Raw genomic sequence first — 20612 nt, forward strand, 5'->3', positions numbered from 1 at the left:
AATATGTATGGAGCAAAATTGATACTGCACACCTTCTGCACCACTCTTCTCCACAGTGAAACATGGTGATGGCATCATCATGCTGTGGGAAAGCATTTCTTCAAAGGGGACAGGGAAGTTAGTCCAGGTGAAACAAAGATGGCTCAGTGACATAAAGAGCATTTCTTTAAGAGTGCTAAATTTGTAATCATTCTGAAAAATGTTCAGAAAACATTACTGTTTATGGTTGTATTGTGAAAAAAAAAAGAATGATTGTAAGACATTTGTTTAACTTTAATTTAAATTTCCTCAACTTTGATGTGTCTTCTTAAAGAGCTAGAGCAGCATTCACAGTGCACTCTAAAAACAGATGTGTTAAAAAATAACACAAAAAATGTGCTATTAAATTAAAAGCATATTTTGTGTTAATTTTACACATTGTGTGTTAAAATGAATATAATATGACACGCAGTATGTGTTGAATATTTATTTGAATATTTCAACACATAATTGTGTTAGTTTGTGTTTGTCAGGTACACAACCATGAATCTGATTAATCTGCCATTCAAATGGTAATTCATCTCAATAAATTTTCCTTTTAATTAATTTATTTCCTTTTAATTTATTTTTAAACTGTGGTTGTTAATTTAGGGTTGTGATGAGATTTAATAATTTTTAAAATGATGCAGAGGTATTTTTTGGGGGAGTAAATCAACACATAATGATTGATTATCACTTTTCATTAAATTACTACTATTCTTACATAATTTTAATACATGGTTATTATTTTTTAATTTTTTATTATTTTATTATTTATTAATTTTTATTCATTTTTAATTTTTTAACATTTACAATAAATAACAATTATTACATATATTAATTAGAAAATATATTTGAGCAAAGAAAGTTGATCAAATCAAACATCAAAGAACAACCTCAAATCAGCACAAGTGGCCACCAGATGAAGGATCAAGTTTGGATTTTTATTCCCCGCACGGAGTAATCAAACACATGCAGGAGGCAAATATGGAGATCTTATGAAATGCAACTTCGGTAAGTTTTAAATCTGTTTAAACACATAAATATAGTCTAGAATTTGAGGACTCAGTGGTTGGAAAAAACGTTATTTTTTGTGCTTCTACAGGGTCTGCAAAGTTGTAACGTTAATTATCTCACTGTGGCACGTGAGATGGAGTCACTATTTTATCATTTGTTACAGTTGTCTTTTTTTGTTGTTTTTTTTGTCCAAAGTTTATTGAAGAGGGTAAAATTTTAAAATTAAATGTTAAAGGGAGCTTGTTGAAGCTTTGGAATAAATGTACAATACATGATGAATATTGCAGTGAGAATTTTTAGATGCAATGTAGACAAAAAATATAGATATAAAATATAGACAAAACGTATTTTTTTTAAATAACACCTTTAATTCATTTTCGGGAAAACATCTGTACATAAGTGTAATATTGTAAAATAATTTAGCTTTAAATTAAAATTGGAAGCCTTTGTAATCTAAAATGCCTGTTTTCCTGTAAACTGGAAGTTAACAGTTTACAATAAAGCTGTTAACTTTTCTGTAAGTAAACGTGTAAGTTAACGGTTCTGTAAATTCACTTTGGCAGTGAAGGAGACACTAACGGTTGGAGCTCTTAACGGAAGTTGATATTCGAGTGGAAGCGCCAGTCCTCCGGAGATGTCGGAAAGTCGGTCTGACACGGTAATATTTACTGTTGTTTTAACTCAAAAATTAAGATGGGCTGTTAGCGAACTACCTTAAAGCTCAGCTGACGAAAAAAACAAAAAACAAAACAGACATAGAAGTATTTGTAAGATGTTAGCCATGTTAGCACTTTCGAGTGGAACTGACGTTGAGTGTCATACCGGAGTTTTGATCAAGTAAAATGTATGTGGTTGTATTTAACGGCGTACTTCTAAATTAATTGAAATATTAAGATGGGCTGTTCGCGGACGTCCTTAAATTGAACTGCGGTAAAACTCCGGTGGCGAAAAAAACAAACAAAAAAACAACAACGTAGAAGTAATTGGAACGTTACTTGCTAACTAATCATAACTTCCATGGTAACGTTCCATAAAAAGTGTTTAGCATGATGCACGTGTGTACTGATGCAGCCGTGCTGAAATTTTTACATTAATTTCAACCGCAATGCTACCAGATTTAGTACATTCATTAAACATGACCTGTTGGCTAAAAACTAAAACATTGGATTAGTGGGCACTGTACACAAAAATGCAGCTCTTTATGCTAGTACTTAAAACATTCAAGCTAACAGGCTGTGAGATTTAATCTTTTATGCTAAAACTCATTGGTATACATAAAATCAACTACTGAAAAGTCACAGTAGAGTTCAGGAAAAGCTTGTTTTTGCATATGGTCTCAATTTAAATATTCTAATTGTATTTTTTGGTGTATTTATCTTTTCAGCTCTCATTTGACAATCAAGAAATGGCGAGAGTTCTTGTAACAACATTCAAAAATGAAAAAGAGACTTCGAAAAACATTTTCAGTGTTTCAACTGCCAGCAATCTTGTTGAGGAGATTCTTGCCAACCATTCTGGATTTTTGCTGGACAGGCTACAGAAATTTAATTCTGACTTCTTGGAGTACATTGATGTTGACATTAATGTTGAAATTAAGGACTTGGACAGATTCTACGTGTTTCTATCAACTGGAGGGCCCCTGGTAGAAGTGTCTCGTGAGGAGCAAATTCCAAACCAGGTACTATTTGTATTGGACAAATTAATATTACCTTAATGTTCTTATGTTGATATAATAAAAACACTTTTTAAAAAATACCTCATTTATTGTGAGTGACTCAGTTTCATTGCCATTTATTTGTGATTTCACAAATAAATTGTGAGAAATTGGTTGTGGTTGAAAAGTTTGCTAATTTAAACACAAACCAAATTTCTATTCCGTTATTAGGTTCTCTAAGGTTATTTTGATGATATTAAACATAACTGTTACTCTCTACAGCCCCATGCTAATTCAGGAGAAGACGGTCAGACCCATACAGGAGAAGACAGTGAGCCTCTAAAATCGCTCCTAATGAAAAAAGCACCACAAATCTTTGAGGAGTATGAAAACACAGGCTTCCTGTCAGGGAAGTCAAGAAAATGTATAGTGAAAATGTGCGTGGGAGACCTAGTTCAGAGGTGTGGTTAGTAAGTATTATTTTTTGTTGACACTTTGCCATTTTATTCTATAAATGTGGATTTTTACACTTTAACAGCCTCTGAACTGATGCATCTAAATGTGATATTTGAAATGTGATCTTTGTGTGAGTAACTTGAGCAAATGATTGAGAATAAGTTGTTTTATTTCCAGTTATCCTCTTAGTGGAGACAAGTTAGCCTTAGCGAAGAGCATCATTACCATCTTCCCATCTCTGAGTATCCAGGTGGCTGGAGAAGGGGAGGGATTTGTAAGTAAAAAAGTGAAATAATATATTATTTTTCAATAGGGATCCAAAGTAACGGGTTCAGTTGCTTTTTTTTTTTGGTATATTTCTTCAGAATTTGAAAAAATATATAGATTTTTTTTTTCTTTATCAGGAGCATTTCTATGATCCAGCATCCCACAGTGGATTCATTGAGATAAAATTGCGTAACCTTCGGCGGAATCTACAACAACATGAAAGACGCTACAGAAAGCGAAAAGTAACCAGTTACCCGGAGGATGCACAAACATCCAGTGCAACCGAGACCGAAAATGATAATACCATGAATGAATGGGTAACCTTGATCAAGAGATTGCGGCCCTCTTCGGAAAACCTTTCAGTAATAAAGTCTGGGATGGAAAAAACATTCACACAGCGCAGAGCATGGATTACAAGGGAATCGCCCACACTTGCAGAAATATTGCGTGAATATCCACGATTTATGGACATGCCGAGTCTGGTAGGTTTGTTCCTTTTCCTACCTGCTATTTGACTCAACCAACAATGTTATACTTGGAAATTTCTAAAAAAAAAAATGTGGGTGTTTGTTTTTTTTTGCCTCGTTTTAGCTGGACTCAGAGTTTGGAAGGTTGACAGGTGAAAAGACAGACCTTTTCCTTCGTAGATGGGAGACCAACATCATGCCAAAACTTAGAGTTGTGGCTGCCATGGAACCTGGACTCAGCACTCTTTTGAGAGGATTTGAAAACATGACTGAAGGTATTTATGGTTGATGTACATTTACTGTGTATCACAGTAATAAGAAGATGTTTTTAATGTTTTGGTTTTTGTTCACTTTCAGAGGAGGCTTGTTACAGAACACTCGTGGTACTAACACACCTTCTGCCCCCTGTTAGTGGAAGACAATGTAGCGTCAAGGATACAATAACACACCTTCTAGATTTTGTGCCGGTAGGTGTTTATCCTTTGACAAATATTATTTTAAACAGAAATTACATTGAATTCCTGATTATTTCACCAACAAATGTGTTTTGTTTTATTTCTTAATTTTTGTTTCTAAGACTGGAACAAGAATAGCATCCCTCTGCAATGATTCTGCTACTTCATCAACAAACCATCAGCCCCAGCTCATCTGCATCGGTAATCTGCGGTCGTCAAAGCAGTATGTCATCGTTGCAAAAAATGACAAAGTCACCATCCCCCTGGACGATGGACTCACATGTGCTGTGGACAAGCTTTTTAAGCTGTACTGGGTGTTTAACTTGTGTTATCCATCCCAACTCGGACCTGTCTTTACGTTTTTTGAGTACATCTATGATCTTCCATTCTCCACACAAAGAAAAACAAGGGTGATTGAATTGATTGCACAACTTAAAGCTTGTAAATGAAATGTATTGTTGTCCAAAATGTAGACAAACTGGTTTCAAAGAGGTGAAAAATCTCCTATGGCACCTCCGTGAAATACACTGCTTATCAGATGGACAGAATATAAAAATTAGATGTGCTCAGGAAAATTGTCCAAGAACATATTATAACTTGAATTCATTTACTAGGCATCTACACAGAGTACATTTTAAGATGGGTACAAAAGATATGCCTGTTGTGCAATCCTTGTTCCCAAGCGAGGGTTCAAACAGTGGAGAACAAACTCATACTGATAATTTGGATACACCCAATATTATGGTTGCAGCTCCACAATCAGAAAATTACATTGAGCTCAGTAATTGTGCAGCATCTTTTGTTTCCCAGATGTATTCATCTTCAAATGTAACTTTTTCTGATGTCATGAAAAATGTGAACTGTGCAAAGGAGCTAATTACTAGAACTGTAGACAGGTTGCAGCAATCAACTACAACTTTGTTGAATAGTTTGCAAGTACCTGGTGACAGTGATACTTTGATGAAAGAGTTTGAAGATGCCAAGCACATATTTGATGATCTTGACACACAATATAAAATAAAAAAATGTTTTGCGAAGTTTTCACTTGTCAAACCAAAGGAAATATTTTTAGGTCACAGATCTGATACAGCAAGAAAAAATGGTCAAATGAACCAAGTTTTAGTCACAGACACATTCCAGTATCCAAGGATAATGGCTCGTTTTGGACCTCTGTCTAAACTTTGGTGCATGCGATTTGAAGCAAAGCATAATCCATTCAAAAGACTTGCACATGTTATGTGCAACTTTAAAAACGTTTCAAAGACATTGGCTTTCAAACACCAGGTACAACAAATGTATCACTATAAACATTGCTCTCTCATCTCTAAGAAAATCAGTGTGACCAATGCCTATCTTGTCATTCTGGGGTCACTGGACAAATCTGAGCTCTTGTTAAATCAGTTAATGTTAGCTCTAAAAACTGACATGTCTTTAGCCACGAAAATATATCTGTCTCACAGTCTTAATGTGTATAGTCAAATCTACATAACTGGCTCCATTTTGTCATTGAGAGCAGATTACCGAAAAGAACCTGTATTTGGTGAAGTTGTTCATTTTCTGGCACATAATGACTCCATTTTTATCTTTGTTCAAATACTAAATGTAATATACTTTGATGATCATTTTTATGCATATGTAGTACAAAAAACTAGTGATTATGAATTGATCACGCTTGCAGATATTTGTGATTTCCATCCTTTAGATGTTATGACGAGTTTTGGTAACAGAAAGCTGTATGTGGCACCAAGATACAAAACATTGTATTTTGATCCATGATTGTTCGGTATTGAAAATGGAAGTTTAAATTTGAGTGGGATTGAAAATCTCACGAATGTTGAAAGGGACAGGAATTTATTTTCATTTCTTTTTCATGATGTTTGTCATTATTTTCATCCATGTTCTCTTTTGCACATGTTATTGTATTTAAAAGTGCTATTTTGTTAGCTTGGTGATTTCAATTTCTATTTTAATTTTTTAATATTTGAACTATAAATTGTAGCTGTGTCAACTTTGCTATTTGCATGATTGTAATAAAAAAAACTCTAATATCCACAATTTGAAATGTCAATTTTTATAAGCTCTAATCTATAAAAAGTACATTCTACACATTTGTGTTTCAAAATAACACATCTTGACACATATTTTGTGTTGATTTAAGTGACACAATACTTGTGTTAAAATGACAGACACAAAAATTGTGTTACAAATAACACGTCATGTGTTGTCCTTGAGCTGATGCGGCACATGTGTTAAAATTTAACACATCATGCGTTGTTTTTAACACATCTGTTCTAAGAGAGTGAGGCTCTCACCACTGCTTAGGACATCGCTCTGATCTAAGCCAAACACACACAGAACATTTTCCCGCTTTGTTACCAAAATGAGTCCCCAGAGAGCAAGCAAGACACTAATCTGTCTAAACAGATCTACACAGAAGGGTATACACGCTGAAACATTTGAACCTCCCCCCCATGTACAGAAAACACAGGAAAGCTCAGAAACACACAGGCACTGGCGCTGCAACAGCTGAACATGGCAGGTGGTTCAAACAGAAACGAGCGACTGCCCTTCGTCTGACCCCGAAGGAAGGGAGGGGAGAGAAACAACCAGGAGAAACAAGAGAAGAGAAGGTTGGGCGCTGTTGCTTGTTTTCTTCACCCAGACAGGCAGAGACAGTTAAAGCTGTTTTAACCAAATCTAAATGCTCCGGAGACAAGAGGTCAAATTATATGGCTAAAAACAACTATTTTGTTCAGGAAACAATAAGCCTTCACTGGGAAAGCATGTGGAAAAAAAGAGACTTATTGTGCAAAAGTTTTGACTTTCAACTCTTAAGGACACTGGACTTTTAGATGGTATAATGAGCCTCCTGCTAGCTAAACTCCTGGTCGACCTCTGAGCTTAAGGCTGCATTAAACATAAACTGTCTCAGGTTTTTGGGCAGATGAGCTGCTGAAACCTCACTCAGAACAAGAAAAAGAGAGAGAGAGAGAGAGAGAAAAAAGAAACTTTGCTAACTTGTTTAAACTGCTTTAAAAGGAAAAAGTTTCAAAAATCTGTAAGGTTTTATAAACAACCAGTCATGTAAAACATAAGCATTTCATGTAAAAATAAAATGAACTTGACCAAACAGGTAAAACATGTACATAGGTAACGCTGCTATTACTGCTGAATTAATTAGAACAACAAAAGGTGTTGATGAGGTTTGATATACATCAGAAGTTTTTTTACATCAATAATAATGACATGCACGTCGTTAGGAAGATATAGATTAAAAAGTATTGGTATTAGACTACAACATATCTTTCTGATGAGAGAGTGAGAGAATCTAGAAATATATCCATGCTTCAATAATCAATGACAAAATGTTAAGGAAAAATACCCAAGCTCAATGCTACATGATGTGCTGTTGGGAGGCGTAAGCCAAACAGCCAATCCAGGGATGCCATTTGTTTTCTATTGTTCTGATTGGCTGAAATTGGGCGTCTATCTCTTTAAAAACTCCTCTTTTTAAAAGCCTTCAGGAAGCCATTACAGCACAGCTTCTCTATTAACCCTTTAACAACATTTTTACCTGTGTTGCACTAAGAAGTAGCTGCTGTAATGAGCTTCAGACATGTTCAGTTCCACCTGGTGTTTGCTAATCGCTGCTGGCTAGTCTGAAGGAGTTGAGTGGGGGCATCATGGCGGAGGGCTGCTCTGTGAGGCAGAAGCCTTGACACTGCATCTACCAGGTGGAGGCGTCCCTGGGCGGACCTAGCTCTGCCCAGGGGTTTTGCACAGCTAAATGGTTGCCATGGAGATTAAAGGATTTCTCTACCATGCATGAAAAAAAAAATCACAGCAACACTCCAGGTGTGTTTTTGTTACAAGTTTTTCATGATGGAAAGCTCAAAACATTGATTTTACTTATGACACTGCTCCTTTAAAGTAGGCAGTTCAATATTTTAAGAGAATCAAGTATTTGCAGATTTCAGCTATTTGCTGACGGCTTTAGTCCCAAAGCTTCTAGAATCCTGAGGGTTCACTGAACCCTGAAAGACGTGCAGCTGGAATTGTCTTGGAGTCTTTCTACAAAGACTGGATTCTGGGGTGGTAAACGTTCAGGCTTCTATATTTGTGAAAAAAACAAAAACAAACAAGAAATCTCTTCAAATGTATAATAGCTTAACGAAATACATTGAAATTTGTGGTTGCAAAATGTCACAAAATGTAAAAAAAGTGAATGGAACTGTGTTATAGTACTGGCATTCTTAAAAAAAAAAAAAGGCTATTCCAAACAACAGCCAACACACAATCAATTAACACACTCACATATTTGCCTAAACAGCAGAGGTATGACTAAAGAAAACCCAAACAGGAGTCACAGTGACAGTGCGCTCTCTTGCCAGCCCACAGCTTCACTCACAAACAGATTGGAGACACTTTTATACCAGCAGGTGCAGGTAATTGCTTTAGCGTGATTGGGGAACATGGCTGGGGCACCGGTCCAATCAGGCATGCCGGTATGTGGCACGAGGAAATAAAGGCAAACTAAAATCCGCTGTGATGACCTGCACACATTGATTTCTATTCTAAAAACAAAACAAACAAACAAAAATAAAACCCAGAAAGGCTCTTAAAAGATCAGGCAGGTCCAGCCTGGATGCAGGTAACCCAATCAAAGGTCTACTGACCTTTTTTTTTTTTTTTTTTCAATGCTTTGATCTCGTTTTTATACCATGTGTTTTCTAAGAGAATAGAAATTTAGAACAGTTATTTTGATTTGATTTGGAAATTATAACTATTTCTATTTGTGGTTTTTTTTGTTTTTGTTTTTTGGGGTTTTAGGGTTTAGGGGGTGTTGGCCTGGAGATTTTTTAATTAACTGCTTTCATTTGCCGTTCAGCAGCTGGTCTCTGCAGAATAGATGTTCCAGTGCAATTTAGCCGGGATACAATCTGAAAATGAGATTTTACCGCAGAGGTATGGTAATGTTTGTCAGTGGGCCGCCGTAATTTGAAGCATGACTCATCGTCGGCGAGGACAGCACTGTGCACATTTCCCAAGCAGATGGTACAGGCCTGTCTCTGTTTTTTTTTTTTGATGGAGTGAGTGCGGTCCGAGGATGCAGATATGCGCCCGGCATAAAAGGGATGGCAGATATTTCCGACTATTTAGAAAGACTGAGTGAAAGATGTGAATTGAAAAGTCAGACAGGAACCAGATTGAGGGACGGCTTTGAATTTATCTCCTGTTTCCAATTTTCTCTGATTTTAAGATATGTGAAGTTTTTTCCTTTGTCAAAGTTTAGGTACCCTAACCTCTATAGTGGAACCTTAATTGTTTGGGTTCCCAGCTAAAGTTTTATAGATTATATTGGGAACTAGGTTCATTTTCTGAAAACTAATCTTTTTATTATTGTTTGTTTATATTGCATCTAATCCCTTTTGTGTATAGTCTTGACATAATTTTTTTAGCATGTTTAAAAGAAATTACTCTGTACATATTTAACTTAATCTGATCATCAAAAAGTACTAAAAAGCTCTTGTTGTCCAGACGAAATGGAAATATTGCTGAATAACAGAAGAAACCTGAGTTTTCAAGTATAAAAGAGAAAAAAATGTACCTAATTTATAAATTTGCAAGTACCCCTCCATTGTTTGGAGGTGAAGGGGGAGAGGGGTATTTCTAGCATTTGAGTTCATAAATAACTCCTGTCTTAAAGGTGCAGTGCCATGGGAGTTCCACATGTCACTGTTATAAGACCTGAATTACCTGAAATGGTTAATTTAGACTATAGATGTCGCAGAACTTTGATTTCCTGAGGAGATATTCAACCATTTGAATCAGATGTGTTGGCATGGAAACCCATCTGCAAGTCATTAGCTGCGTTTTCATTTAACATGTAATTATGCAAATTGAAATTATGAAAATAAATTTGCTTAACGGAAACATGTTTTTTGATAAAAAAAAAATGTTGGAGCTGAAATGAGGTGGGGGATGTTTAGCGGCCGTATGAAAATTGATTTATTTCGCAGAACTGCAATGGAAACATAATCAACAACGAGACGTTGACACTGGTACAAACCATGAAGAAGAAAACCCACAGGGATGATGGGGCAGTGTGTTTTTAATGACTTATCATGTTAACAAGCTTATTCACCTGTGATTTTAATGACGTTTCTTATTTAGCCTAAATACAGCAAGTTTTGGACATTAGCAGAGTGTTAAAGTTTTGCACACATTTGTAATGGAAACACAACCAGAGTCTCTTAACCAGTGCTTTCTTCAGCTTAAAAAGTTATGCAATCATTGTGGTCAAGGCTTCCTTCTAGAAGCTTTAAATGTACATCATCCCAGTTATGGACAACAACAAAAACTAAAGTTTCTGACTGCGGACTGAAATGAATTTGAACATCTAAAGACGGCTTCACTTTCTCCACAGGAAAAGGCTAAATGCTTTGTCATTGGCCATCACATCCTTTAAATTCAATGTTTTCTAACTTAACACCACAATCCAACTCCTTATATCAAACATCAGAGGGCTACCTGCTCTTTCAGCATCAACTAATACACACCTGTTATTTTCTATCAACTCACACAAGCAATGTCTGATGAGTGACCGAAATGTCAGGCTGTAGTGCCATAGGAAGCCTTTATGGATTTGTTTCATTATGAACTGTTGACTCTGGATAAAACCATTTGATGCTAAAGTACAACATTATGTTCCATCTCAACACGCTTCAGTACGATGCATCTAGTCTCCTTCAAAGGATCAAACTGACATGTGTCACGGCGCTGCCTGCCGGTGTACGATCCCCCTGGGAAATGTAGATTTAACATCCGAATTCAATGATTTGGATCCAAAAAACAACAACAAAACTGACATCTTTATGTTCCGTGTTGGGCAGGGATTTGTGTCTATTTTTCTAGAGAATTCTCTACAGAGTATGTATATTTTTATCACTGTTGTGGTGTGGCATTTACTGAAAGTGTATTAAAGAACCAGATGGCTGATTTCTTTATTTTATTATTACTATTTTTTTGTCGCTCTGTGAACACAAACAGCCCGGCTGTCATGCATGCTCTCAGCACTGATGTAACATGACGTAAAATCTCTTCTCTAAGTTTCTGTGGGCGAGCTGTGTGGAGTTTTATTTTGTGTTTGGGGTTTTTACAGCTGGCGAAAACACTATTCAGAGATGCAACAACTAAACAACAATACCGTCGCATTCGTTTTTCCCTTTCAGGATATTCAGAGGGGGCTCTCTCAGTTGTCAAGTCTTTTTCCTCTCTTTGAAACTATTAATTGAAATTCTGCCAACCTGTTTCACAGAAACCCTCAAACGCCCACAGACAGGCACTTTTATCCTTGGCACCAGGGACAGAGTCCGCTGACGGGATTGTCAGTAGTGCTTTTCATTTTTATTCAGCCTTTAATCAACACGGTCTTTGCTTCACTTTATCTATCAGAAACTATGCCGTTTAACATTGTGGACATGAAGGATGTCTGATGTTCAGCACAGACAGTTTATGGTAAATAATCTCATTTGCAAATCTGGCCATTTTAAGACAGAAAATAAGCATTGAAACTAAACCACCAAGTATATTTCAATGATAAAATATCTTTTTACATGTATCTGTTACACTATGAAGTGGCACATATATTTGAAAATTCAAACTTTATAGGGCTATCATTTCAAAAATGGGTGCAATCTTTGTTCATTTTCAGAGTGTTAAGAAGCAATACGTCGTTCTTAAATCGTTTTAGACGGAGTGAATGAACCTCCTGTGTCTCTGTGTTGAAATGTTTGTTGCTTTGTGGGTGTGTCTTTTGTGGCAGCCATGTTGGGATCCTGCAAAAGAAGGGACCCGACTCAAACCCAGGTCTTTTATAGAAAGAACAGTGATGAGAGCTGGAGTTTGATTGACTGAAGCTTAAAGTGCTTAAGAAGAATAAAATGATTTGTAAATTTTGCATTTGCATACATAAAACGTTTGCCTGATATTTTGATAAAAAATGTTTTAGTATTTGCATTGTATGTAAAGTTCAGTTTACGTACAATATGTTTTTCTTTTTTTTCAAATTGTGAATTTCATGTTTTTATGAGTGTAAGTGGAAAATGATAATTAAAAGAAAAAGGTTAGCAAAAGTTACCACTGGCCTTGGGTATTTTCACTATCAATGAGATCAGGAATTATGACATACAAGTATTAAATATGAAAATGTATTTTCTATACAATGTTAAATCTAATGGTCAGCATGACCAGCACATGTCAGCTATAATAAAGTCCATCCATTATCACACACCTTTATCCCTAGTGGGGTCACATCCTATCTCCAGCAGTCAACAGGCGAGAGGAGGGGTCATCCTGGACAGGTCACCAGTCCATCACAGGGCAACACAAAGACAGGACAAACAAGCCAGGCTACCCAGAGAGAACCCACTCATGCAAACTCCATGCAGAAAGACTCGAACCCAGTACCTTTTTTTACAAGGCAACAGTGCTACCAACTGCACCACTGTGCAGCTAAAAAAAGTGAAAGAGTATAACATTTTCAGCAACCAACAGGAAGGTTGAATATATTGCGTTTTTACCTTTTGGAGCTTTAAATCTGTTCATTACTTTTCACATATGTTTCCTTCAGTGCAAGAGATTCAGAGGTGAGTCAAAACAGCAACACATTTATAGACCATAAAGATGGAAAAAACTTTTTTTCACAAACTTTAAGCTTAATTATTGTTGTTTTGAACTCAATAAGCAAAGCTAATGGAAACTATTCATTCCTTTTAACTCTCTCCACCCTCTTGCTTCCTTTCTCTCCTTATCCTATTTTCTTTCTTCAGTCCCTCTCAAACATTCACCATCTCCCCCCATCCGTTTCCTCTTTCCTTTTAACTCTCACTCCTTCACCTCCTATCCTCTTCCTTTTATTCCTCGCACTCTTTCCTTCTTTCTTTCTCTGCCATTAGAAATATATTGGTGTGACTTGGACCATGAAATTAAAAAATTAGAGAGTGACATCACCGAATATTTCCAATTCTCTGGAAAGGAGAGAATAAAATATGAGGAGCTGCCTTTGGAAAAGGTCAAGAAGAGGGCGGATTAATATTTAGAGGAAAACAATTATCAGCAGAAGAATTACAATGCTAGAACATGTTTGTCTTGTTGTACGGAATGAGATGTAGAAATCCTGCAGCAAACACACCCCGTCTTGTCCAAGCATTCGTACTTCTGAATTTTGTTTTACATTTTCTCACTTTACAGTCACAAACCTTGATTTTTGTGACGGTAAAATTCACAGTTTCATGTGGGAGACTGCAATATTATAGTGAATAATAGAGGATGGAAAGGGAGATGATACACAATTTTAAAACATTTTTACAAATTCAGATTTGAAAAGTGTGATGTGCATATGTCTTTTGCTTCTATAAATAAGAAAGAGTTAAAATCATGCGTGAACAAGCTTGCTCACATACAGTACAGACCAAAAGTTTGGACACAACTGTGTGTCCAAACCTTTGGTCTGTACTCAATTCAGACCAAAAGTTTGGACACACCTTCTCATTGAATTCAATGAGAAGGTGTGTCCAAACTTTTGGTCTGTACTGTATGTCAGTGATAAACATGTCACGCCATCATCCTCCAACGACTTCCTGTTGTCTTTCTTCGTCTTTTCCGCCAGTAGTAACATCCAGTTGTTGTTCACGTGACTCATGTGACACAAAAAGTGTTTCCATAGCAATTTTGTGAAATAGACTCATTTTGATACAGTCAAAAAACACAGACCTCATCCTAACGTAAAAAACCTATCAACAAACTTGAGTTTTTTCCCAAATTGGCATTTTTCTAATTCGTACAATATTACGGTCAATGGAAAGGTAACTAGTTCCGGGGCTCTCTGGGTTTGGAACTGTAAAACAGTTGTTCAATTAGCACCAGCAGCTTTGTGTGTGCGTGTCATGTTTTGGTGATGGTTGATGTTGGACCCAATTGCAGAGAGACAGAGTCAGCAATGGATTTTGAAGATTTAATGAAAGGGTAGAAAAGACAAACTTACAAAAAATCCCAAGTATGCAGGACTGAACAAACAGTAATCCGCAATGAAAAAAGCCAAGAAGGATATACAGGGAGTACACAGGGTGAACCAGAGGAACAACAGGAGGAACCAACAAGGAGTGACTGAGAAAGAGGTGTTAAGTACTGGGAGGTTGAATGCAGAAACAATGGACCTGCACTGATTAGATAAACTAATTGCAGCTGTGAGGGGAGAGAGCAGAGGCCAGACTGAGGAGAGAGAGAGAGAGAGAGAGAGAGAGAGAGAGAGAGAGAGAGAGAGACAGAGAAGCATAGGGGGCAAGGGAGATTACACAGGGGACTAGAAAATAAATTTAACACTAAAGAATGAGTAGTGATCATAGTTAGGATCACTACCTTCCTAACTACTGAAGCACAAGGAATAACTAGACACAAAAATAAACAAACCAGAATTACTACCTAATAAGTGAAGTAAAGTAAAACAGAAACAAGGCTGACCAAATTAAAGAGACTGATTAACACAGAATAAAACTAGAATGAATAAATCAAACCCCCAAACAACTAACAACCCGGGATCCTAACAATGTGGGGGTGGGAACCTGCAATTCAAAGATTCCTTCTGCAGAATTATGAATAAACCAGGATCAAGGTTTATTCCTTCAGCTGGACCAGATGGATCCAGAGCTCCTTGGTAAGGAACATCCCAGTGCGACCAACAGTCACCACTGAAAGAGGAACGCTTCCATTAGTGGCTCCTCTTTGTTAACATGTCATCACATTTCATGCAGTGAAATTCATCCTCTTCTTGTTGAAACTGAAAGTTGGTTAATGCAGTGCATTTTGGAATAAATAGCTCTTATACCAGCCTCCTGTAGTGTAGTTCTTTGTGTCTGAAGGCCCAACGGTAAATTTGTGTTGAATCTCAAATTATAGATTGGGTTCAACGGTTCAGGCAAAAAAACCAAACTCTTTTCCTTCTAGGCTTCAATCCAGTGCTACACCAGTTTTTCTTTTGTTCTTTACATTTTTAATTTACCTGCCTGTCAAAAGTTGATTTCATGGTGACATCAAAGTTCACCACAATCTAAGCAACTTTAATTAAATTTCCTTCAGTGACAAATACATGACACATTTCTGAAAAGATCAATCTAAGCAGGAAGAACTTGACAGGAAGCAGAAGTGAAGAACACAAGCTGAAAGACGGGTTGCAGAAACAAGCATCTGGCAAAAGTGAACCAGAGATCAGGGAGTTTAAATGCAGCAGGATTTCTAACTGGTGACAAATAGACATCTGTGACAGGAAGAGAACAAGTACTAAAAGTAATCAAAAGAACTCAAAATAGATGTGAAGCAAAGAGAAACGGGGGTGTAAAAGAACAAATTCACATGTTTAATTAAGACAAAAAATAAAGCTGACACATAAAATGTGGAGTTCTTACAGTTAAAGCTGAAAGACAGAAGAATACACAAACTCAGAGAACTTATTACTTTTTATTTCCTTTGCTTGTAGTTGTAATGTTATGTCGTTGGCGTATGAAAACAGAAAACTTCACCTTTAGTCTCCTCTCTGTTTAAACAGCTACATTATGAATTTTTAAAAAGAGTATAGTAAAAGGTAAAAATCAGTTAATATTTTACCTGCCACAAATTTTCTTAATATAATTTAGTATTAACTCAGAAGTCTGGTCTTGTTTTTGGTCCCTTTCTAAATAGCCATTAGCTTCAGCTTTCTAACACCTTAAGCAACTTTAATCTCAATAATCTCTTAGCTGTTAGCTTAACTTTTAGCTTAGTTTATTGGTGACTGTGGCTCAGTGGTTGTGAGGTTAATTCCAATGAGGTATTTAAATTCAGTCCATCTACCATTACTGCAGTTTTATTAGCCCCCCATAGCCAGACATCCGCCTACATTATGAATTGATAGCGTCGTGTTCAACATACCAGTAGTGTGGAGTTCAATCAGAGGTCATTCATTCTGTGTTAAAGCAGGGAACCAAACAACTGGCTGTTATCTAAAGACAAAGTCGTTGAACGCTGCAATGTGCTGATTAGAGTGGCTCTCTCTCTAAAAGTCTGATTGGACTGGGCCGTTTGAGACACAGTCCAGAAGAACAGTGAACTTTGATTAGAAAATTGATTGGACAGAAAGAACATATAAAGAAGTGCATAAAATGATTTTCTACTCAGCAGAAATGATCTCTTTAAAATGAGAACCAAAAAAAGTGAGATGTGAAAGGAAATTGAAAACTACCATTCATTCATTGGCTGTTGAATGAAGAACAGCCAGAAAACTCAATGTAGTATTTGTTGTACTAGTTGCTGCCTCTTGGCCAGAGTTGTTTAGATTATATAATGTCATATGATACTTTGTACATACTAGGGCTGACAAGTGACAACAAATTCCAAGTATTAAGATAGTTCAGCTGTGATCAACATGTTGTTCTCTTTTTAACATTGGTCCCACAGCACAGCATGTTGAGTGTCAGTTCAACTACAATCAACCACAATCACACAATTGCAATAACATGCAATCATGTGATCTTGAGAAAAATGTAAATGTGTTTAAACAGATGTGATTTACAAATTAATTGTAAAAGTTCTAAACCTACAGCTAGCCTATTTTTTCCAAATGATTTGCATTATATAAATCCAGATAATAGCTAGAACCTGAGGGAGAGAAGTCCTACAGTTTTCTATTCCTATCTAGCTACTTATCAATACCTGCCATTCAGGTGAAATTTAATCACTTTAACCTTAAATTAGAAAGTTATTTACAGAGATATCTAAAAATATTAACGTATGCAGAAGACTGAGAACAGAACATGCAAGTAAAGCAGTGTAAGTCTTTTACTGGAAAAGCATCACATGTCCTGCTTTCACAGAATGACTATTAGTGGCATATCGCCTCTTATCTCCATTTCTCCATGTACATATTCATAAACTTCTCTCTAAGAAACTGCTAGATTCAACATGACACAGGTTTCAAAGAACATTAGATAGCACTGGCATAAACCGATATGACATTTTTGAGATCAGCAGAAAAAGACAGTTTTGAGACAGTAAAAGAGTAGCTGTTATTTCAGGCTTCATGACCAACTAATTTATAATAAATGAAGATGTCAAGAGCGTCATCTACTCTTCTAAGCAATAATTACTTAACATTATAAAAGAAAGGATTCTGGACAATCCATTTAAAGTCTCTACCCTTTATTCCTCTCTTTAGTGGCATTTCTTCTTTGTATCTCTCTCATTTTTTTCCTGCCTCACTCCCTTCTCATTTATCTTTGAGTTGGATAGATGCTGTATGTTTCCACGTCCTTATATGGGCATCACTGTTTGGCTGTGATCCCTGCACCCAATTAAAAATGCCAGATGAGTTGAAGTCTGTCCTTTGGAGACTGAGGTCACCCTGGCAACTACGGGCTGTGACAGACCTCATCGGAATGCTCACCCAGCCAATCATCTCCTTTCACCTTCATTAGCGATTCAGTTAATGTCAAACCAGCATCTGATTCCTCTTAAGCTTGCTCTGTCATAGTCTATTTATTTTTATTTATTTTATTATTATTATTATTATTATTTTTTTACAGAAATTCACTGTCAGGATTTTATCTTGAATGCACTCTTGCACTTGTGTTGACTCCCTTAACTTTACTTTTTACATGTCATTATGCCATTTGTCCCAGCTGGTGAACTTAAGACAAGTGGTAGAAGCTCCCCAGACACAGTGCTGGCATCTGCCCTACATCTGCCCTCTCCAGAACGGCTCTGCTGTGTCGTGTTTTCTTGTTTGCCTGCTCTTCTTTCTTGGTGTTCGCTGCACTTGAGTGCATTAATTATTTCAGGTCTGAAACTCTACATTAAAATTGATATGCTGTGTTGCTCAAATGTATTTGTCCCCTAACACATCTTGTTTGTAGACAAAAAAACAAACAAAAAAACAATTCAAGTGATAATTTCAGTGATAAGGGTTTCAGCAACATGGTTCTATGTGAAAAATTAATTGTCCCACATAAAAGAATGAATGTTATGGATATATATATGGATATATCTATAATTTTGCAGATTTCTGGATGATTACTAGTTTACTTTAGTATATTTACATTTAGCTGTCGCTGTTCTTACAGTGGCTCACACATTATTTCATTACATCACTAATACATTTTAGAAATGAAATAAAAGCAAATCAAAACAAGAAAGTAAAATGGAAGACAAAAATATTATCATTACATCTAACAGCTGATATTAAATTCCAGAGCTGCGTACCTCAGACCAACACTGTTCGTTTCTTTACATTAATTCCAACTTTTGGTAAAAAAAAAATAAAAATAAAAAAACATTTCTTTTTTGCCTAGTAAAATGAAAATATGTATTTTGACTGAACAGAATATTTTGAAATAAAACCACAGGTGTTCCAGTATAAACAATATTTCTGAAAACTCAAATAGTGAGTAGCTTAATTTATCTTTAGTGGAAAGACAACCCACATGTCATCCATGTAGAGTATTGACAATGAAGAACAAGGTGAGCTTCTCTATTTAAAATCACTTAAAGTCTATTAATACATCATGTAAGTCCACCAGACCAAAGCATAGGACAGTAATTCAAGTGAGACAGAATTAAGAATTAAGGCTTGAGTTATTTTTCTTTAAGCCTGAAGAGGAGGTCATGGCCAAATAATTGTGTCTAACCAAAGGATTGTGGCTTTACTGTTGTGATGCTTTAGGTTAACCACTGGAACAACCCCAGTGGAAAGAACAGGGAACAACACTGTCCAAACAGACTGTCACATTGGATGGTTGACATCCTTGTGTTGGCAAATAAATCTGGGTGCCGCTGCTCCTTCCAGTGTCGTATGTAATTCCACCAAAAATGTGGCTACATGTTGGGTGATTTGCACTTTTTCATGTTTCTACCATGTTGAAGTGGATCACATTGTCTTCTATTGTTTACCCAAAGCTGGGAACTGGTTCCTTGTGATGTTGCTGTAATGAGTTATCCACTGGCAGTCAGGAAGGAGTGAAACAGATGTCATGAATGAAAGTGCAGTTCTTTTCATTCCTAGATGACTGCATGTCATACTGATCCCTCATGACTTCCCCAATGCAAAATCATCCTAGAACACAAAACGTGGCTTCTCACAACACATCTGTAGTGAACATACTCAGCTTGTTTAACGTAAAGTCACAGAGTACCAGTATATCCACTTTGTTTTCTGTTGGATGAAATTCAGGACTGTAGTTAAAGAAGACCAGCATGGAGCTCAATCCCTCATCAATCATGCGTTCCTACTGGATTACTGTCCACTTCGTAATGACCATTTTTATAATGTTGATCTAGTTGGTCTGTAACCAGGATGCTGCTGCCGTATGGGTGTGTTTGGGATCGCCGTCTGCTGAAACACCCATTTAAAGGACATTTCTTTGTCAACATGAAAGAACATGACTTCTTGAAGTATTTTCTTGTGTTTTCAGATTGATTCATGGTCCATAGACAGACCTAGCAATGTGTTGAACATTTCCATACGATATCTGAGGAACAATGCTTCGGAAAAAGAATGCTACATGAATATACAGTATATGGGTCTATTAGAGCTCAACATGAGAAAAAATCAACAGAACAGGAGAAAAGGAAATAATAAAGCTGGAATACAAATCTTAATTGTGCTGGAGAGGGGAAAAGGTATATGTAGCAAGACCATAACTCCACCTTTTAGATTTGTTCATGTTTTAATTCCACCACAATTTACCAAATGTGAGGGCAACAGAAGAACCTGTAAGTGTAAAGGATGAGGTGACTTTGAGTTGGTGGCAGTCATCTCTGTGCCGCTCGATGCGTCTAAATACTCCACAAGAAAGCTTCAGTTTCTGTTTTCAACACAATGTTCTACTGAAAGTGTTTCTGACAAAAAAAAAAAAAGTGTAAAAGTTTTTGCTGAACTTTGACTCTTGATAAACTTTCAAATATGATTGGCACTCAATGCTCGGGAGACATTTCTGTCTCCAGGAAATCAGTTTGGCAAACTAGAGCAGGAGGCGCTGTGATTGATCAGGCATGAATCATTACTCTTCCTGTCGTTTCAGACTATTCCTCTGTTTTTACACGTACCACCTCACCCAAAATTCATGTCTGCTCCTTCTCGTCATTTTCTGCTGCTCTGCTTGTTGGAGAGAAACAGAAGCATTCGTGTGTGAGTGTGTGAGTGTGTCAGTGTCTTAATGACTAAGCACTTCTTAGATGGTGTTACATCGTACA

The 20612-nt window shown here is 36.6% G+C and overlaps 1 protein-coding gene across 3 annotated transcripts; it reads left to right on the forward strand.

Annotated features, from left to right (window-relative positions):
- Window positions 1-982: 982 nt before the first annotated feature.
- LOC116712655 (uncharacterized) lies at window positions 983-5374 on the forward strand. 3 transcript variants are annotated; one of them, XM_032552460.1, is made up of 9 exons: window positions 983-1032; window positions 1599-1693; window positions 2420-2713; window positions 2972-3159; window positions 3323-3419; window positions 3550-3894; window positions 4004-4154; window positions 4237-4346; window positions 4457-5374. In XM_032552460.1, the coding sequence occupies exons 2-9, from the start codon at window positions 1670-1672 to the stop codon at window positions 4781-4783; spliced, it is 1536 nt and encodes a 511-aa protein (XP_032408351.1). In that variant the 5' UTR covers window positions 983-1032; window positions 1599-1669; the 3' UTR covers window positions 4784-5374. The 3 variants fall into 3 exon arrangements, with proteins under 3 accessions (XP_032408351.1, XP_032408350.1, XP_032408352.1); XM_032552459.1 differs by lacking the exon at window positions 983-1032 and having other exon boundaries at window positions 1113-1693; XM_032552461.1 differs by lacking the exon at window positions 983-1032 and having other exon boundaries at window positions 1113-1693; window positions 4292-4346.
- Window positions 5375-20612: the final 15238 nt, after the last annotated feature.

This window comes from Xiphophorus hellerii, chromosome 22, assembly GCF_003331165.1.
Source record: "Xiphophorus hellerii strain 12219 chromosome 22, Xiphophorus_hellerii-4.1, whole genome shotgun sequence".
NCBI lineage: Eukaryota > Metazoa > Chordata > Actinopteri > Cyprinodontiformes > Poeciliidae > Xiphophorus > Xiphophorus hellerii.

Coding starts and splice junctions, on each gene's coding strand:
- LOC116712655 (XM_032552460.1), top strand. CDS start 1,670: ATGTCGGAAAGTCGGTCTGACACG. Junction 1,694..2,419: donor CGGAAAGTCGGTCTGACACG/GTAATATTTACT, acceptor TTATCTTTTCAG/CTCTCATTTGACAATCAAGA. Junction 3,160..3,322: donor CTAGTTCAGAGGTGTGGTTA/GTAAGTATTATT, acceptor TTTTATTTCCAG/TTATCCTCTTAGTGGAGACA.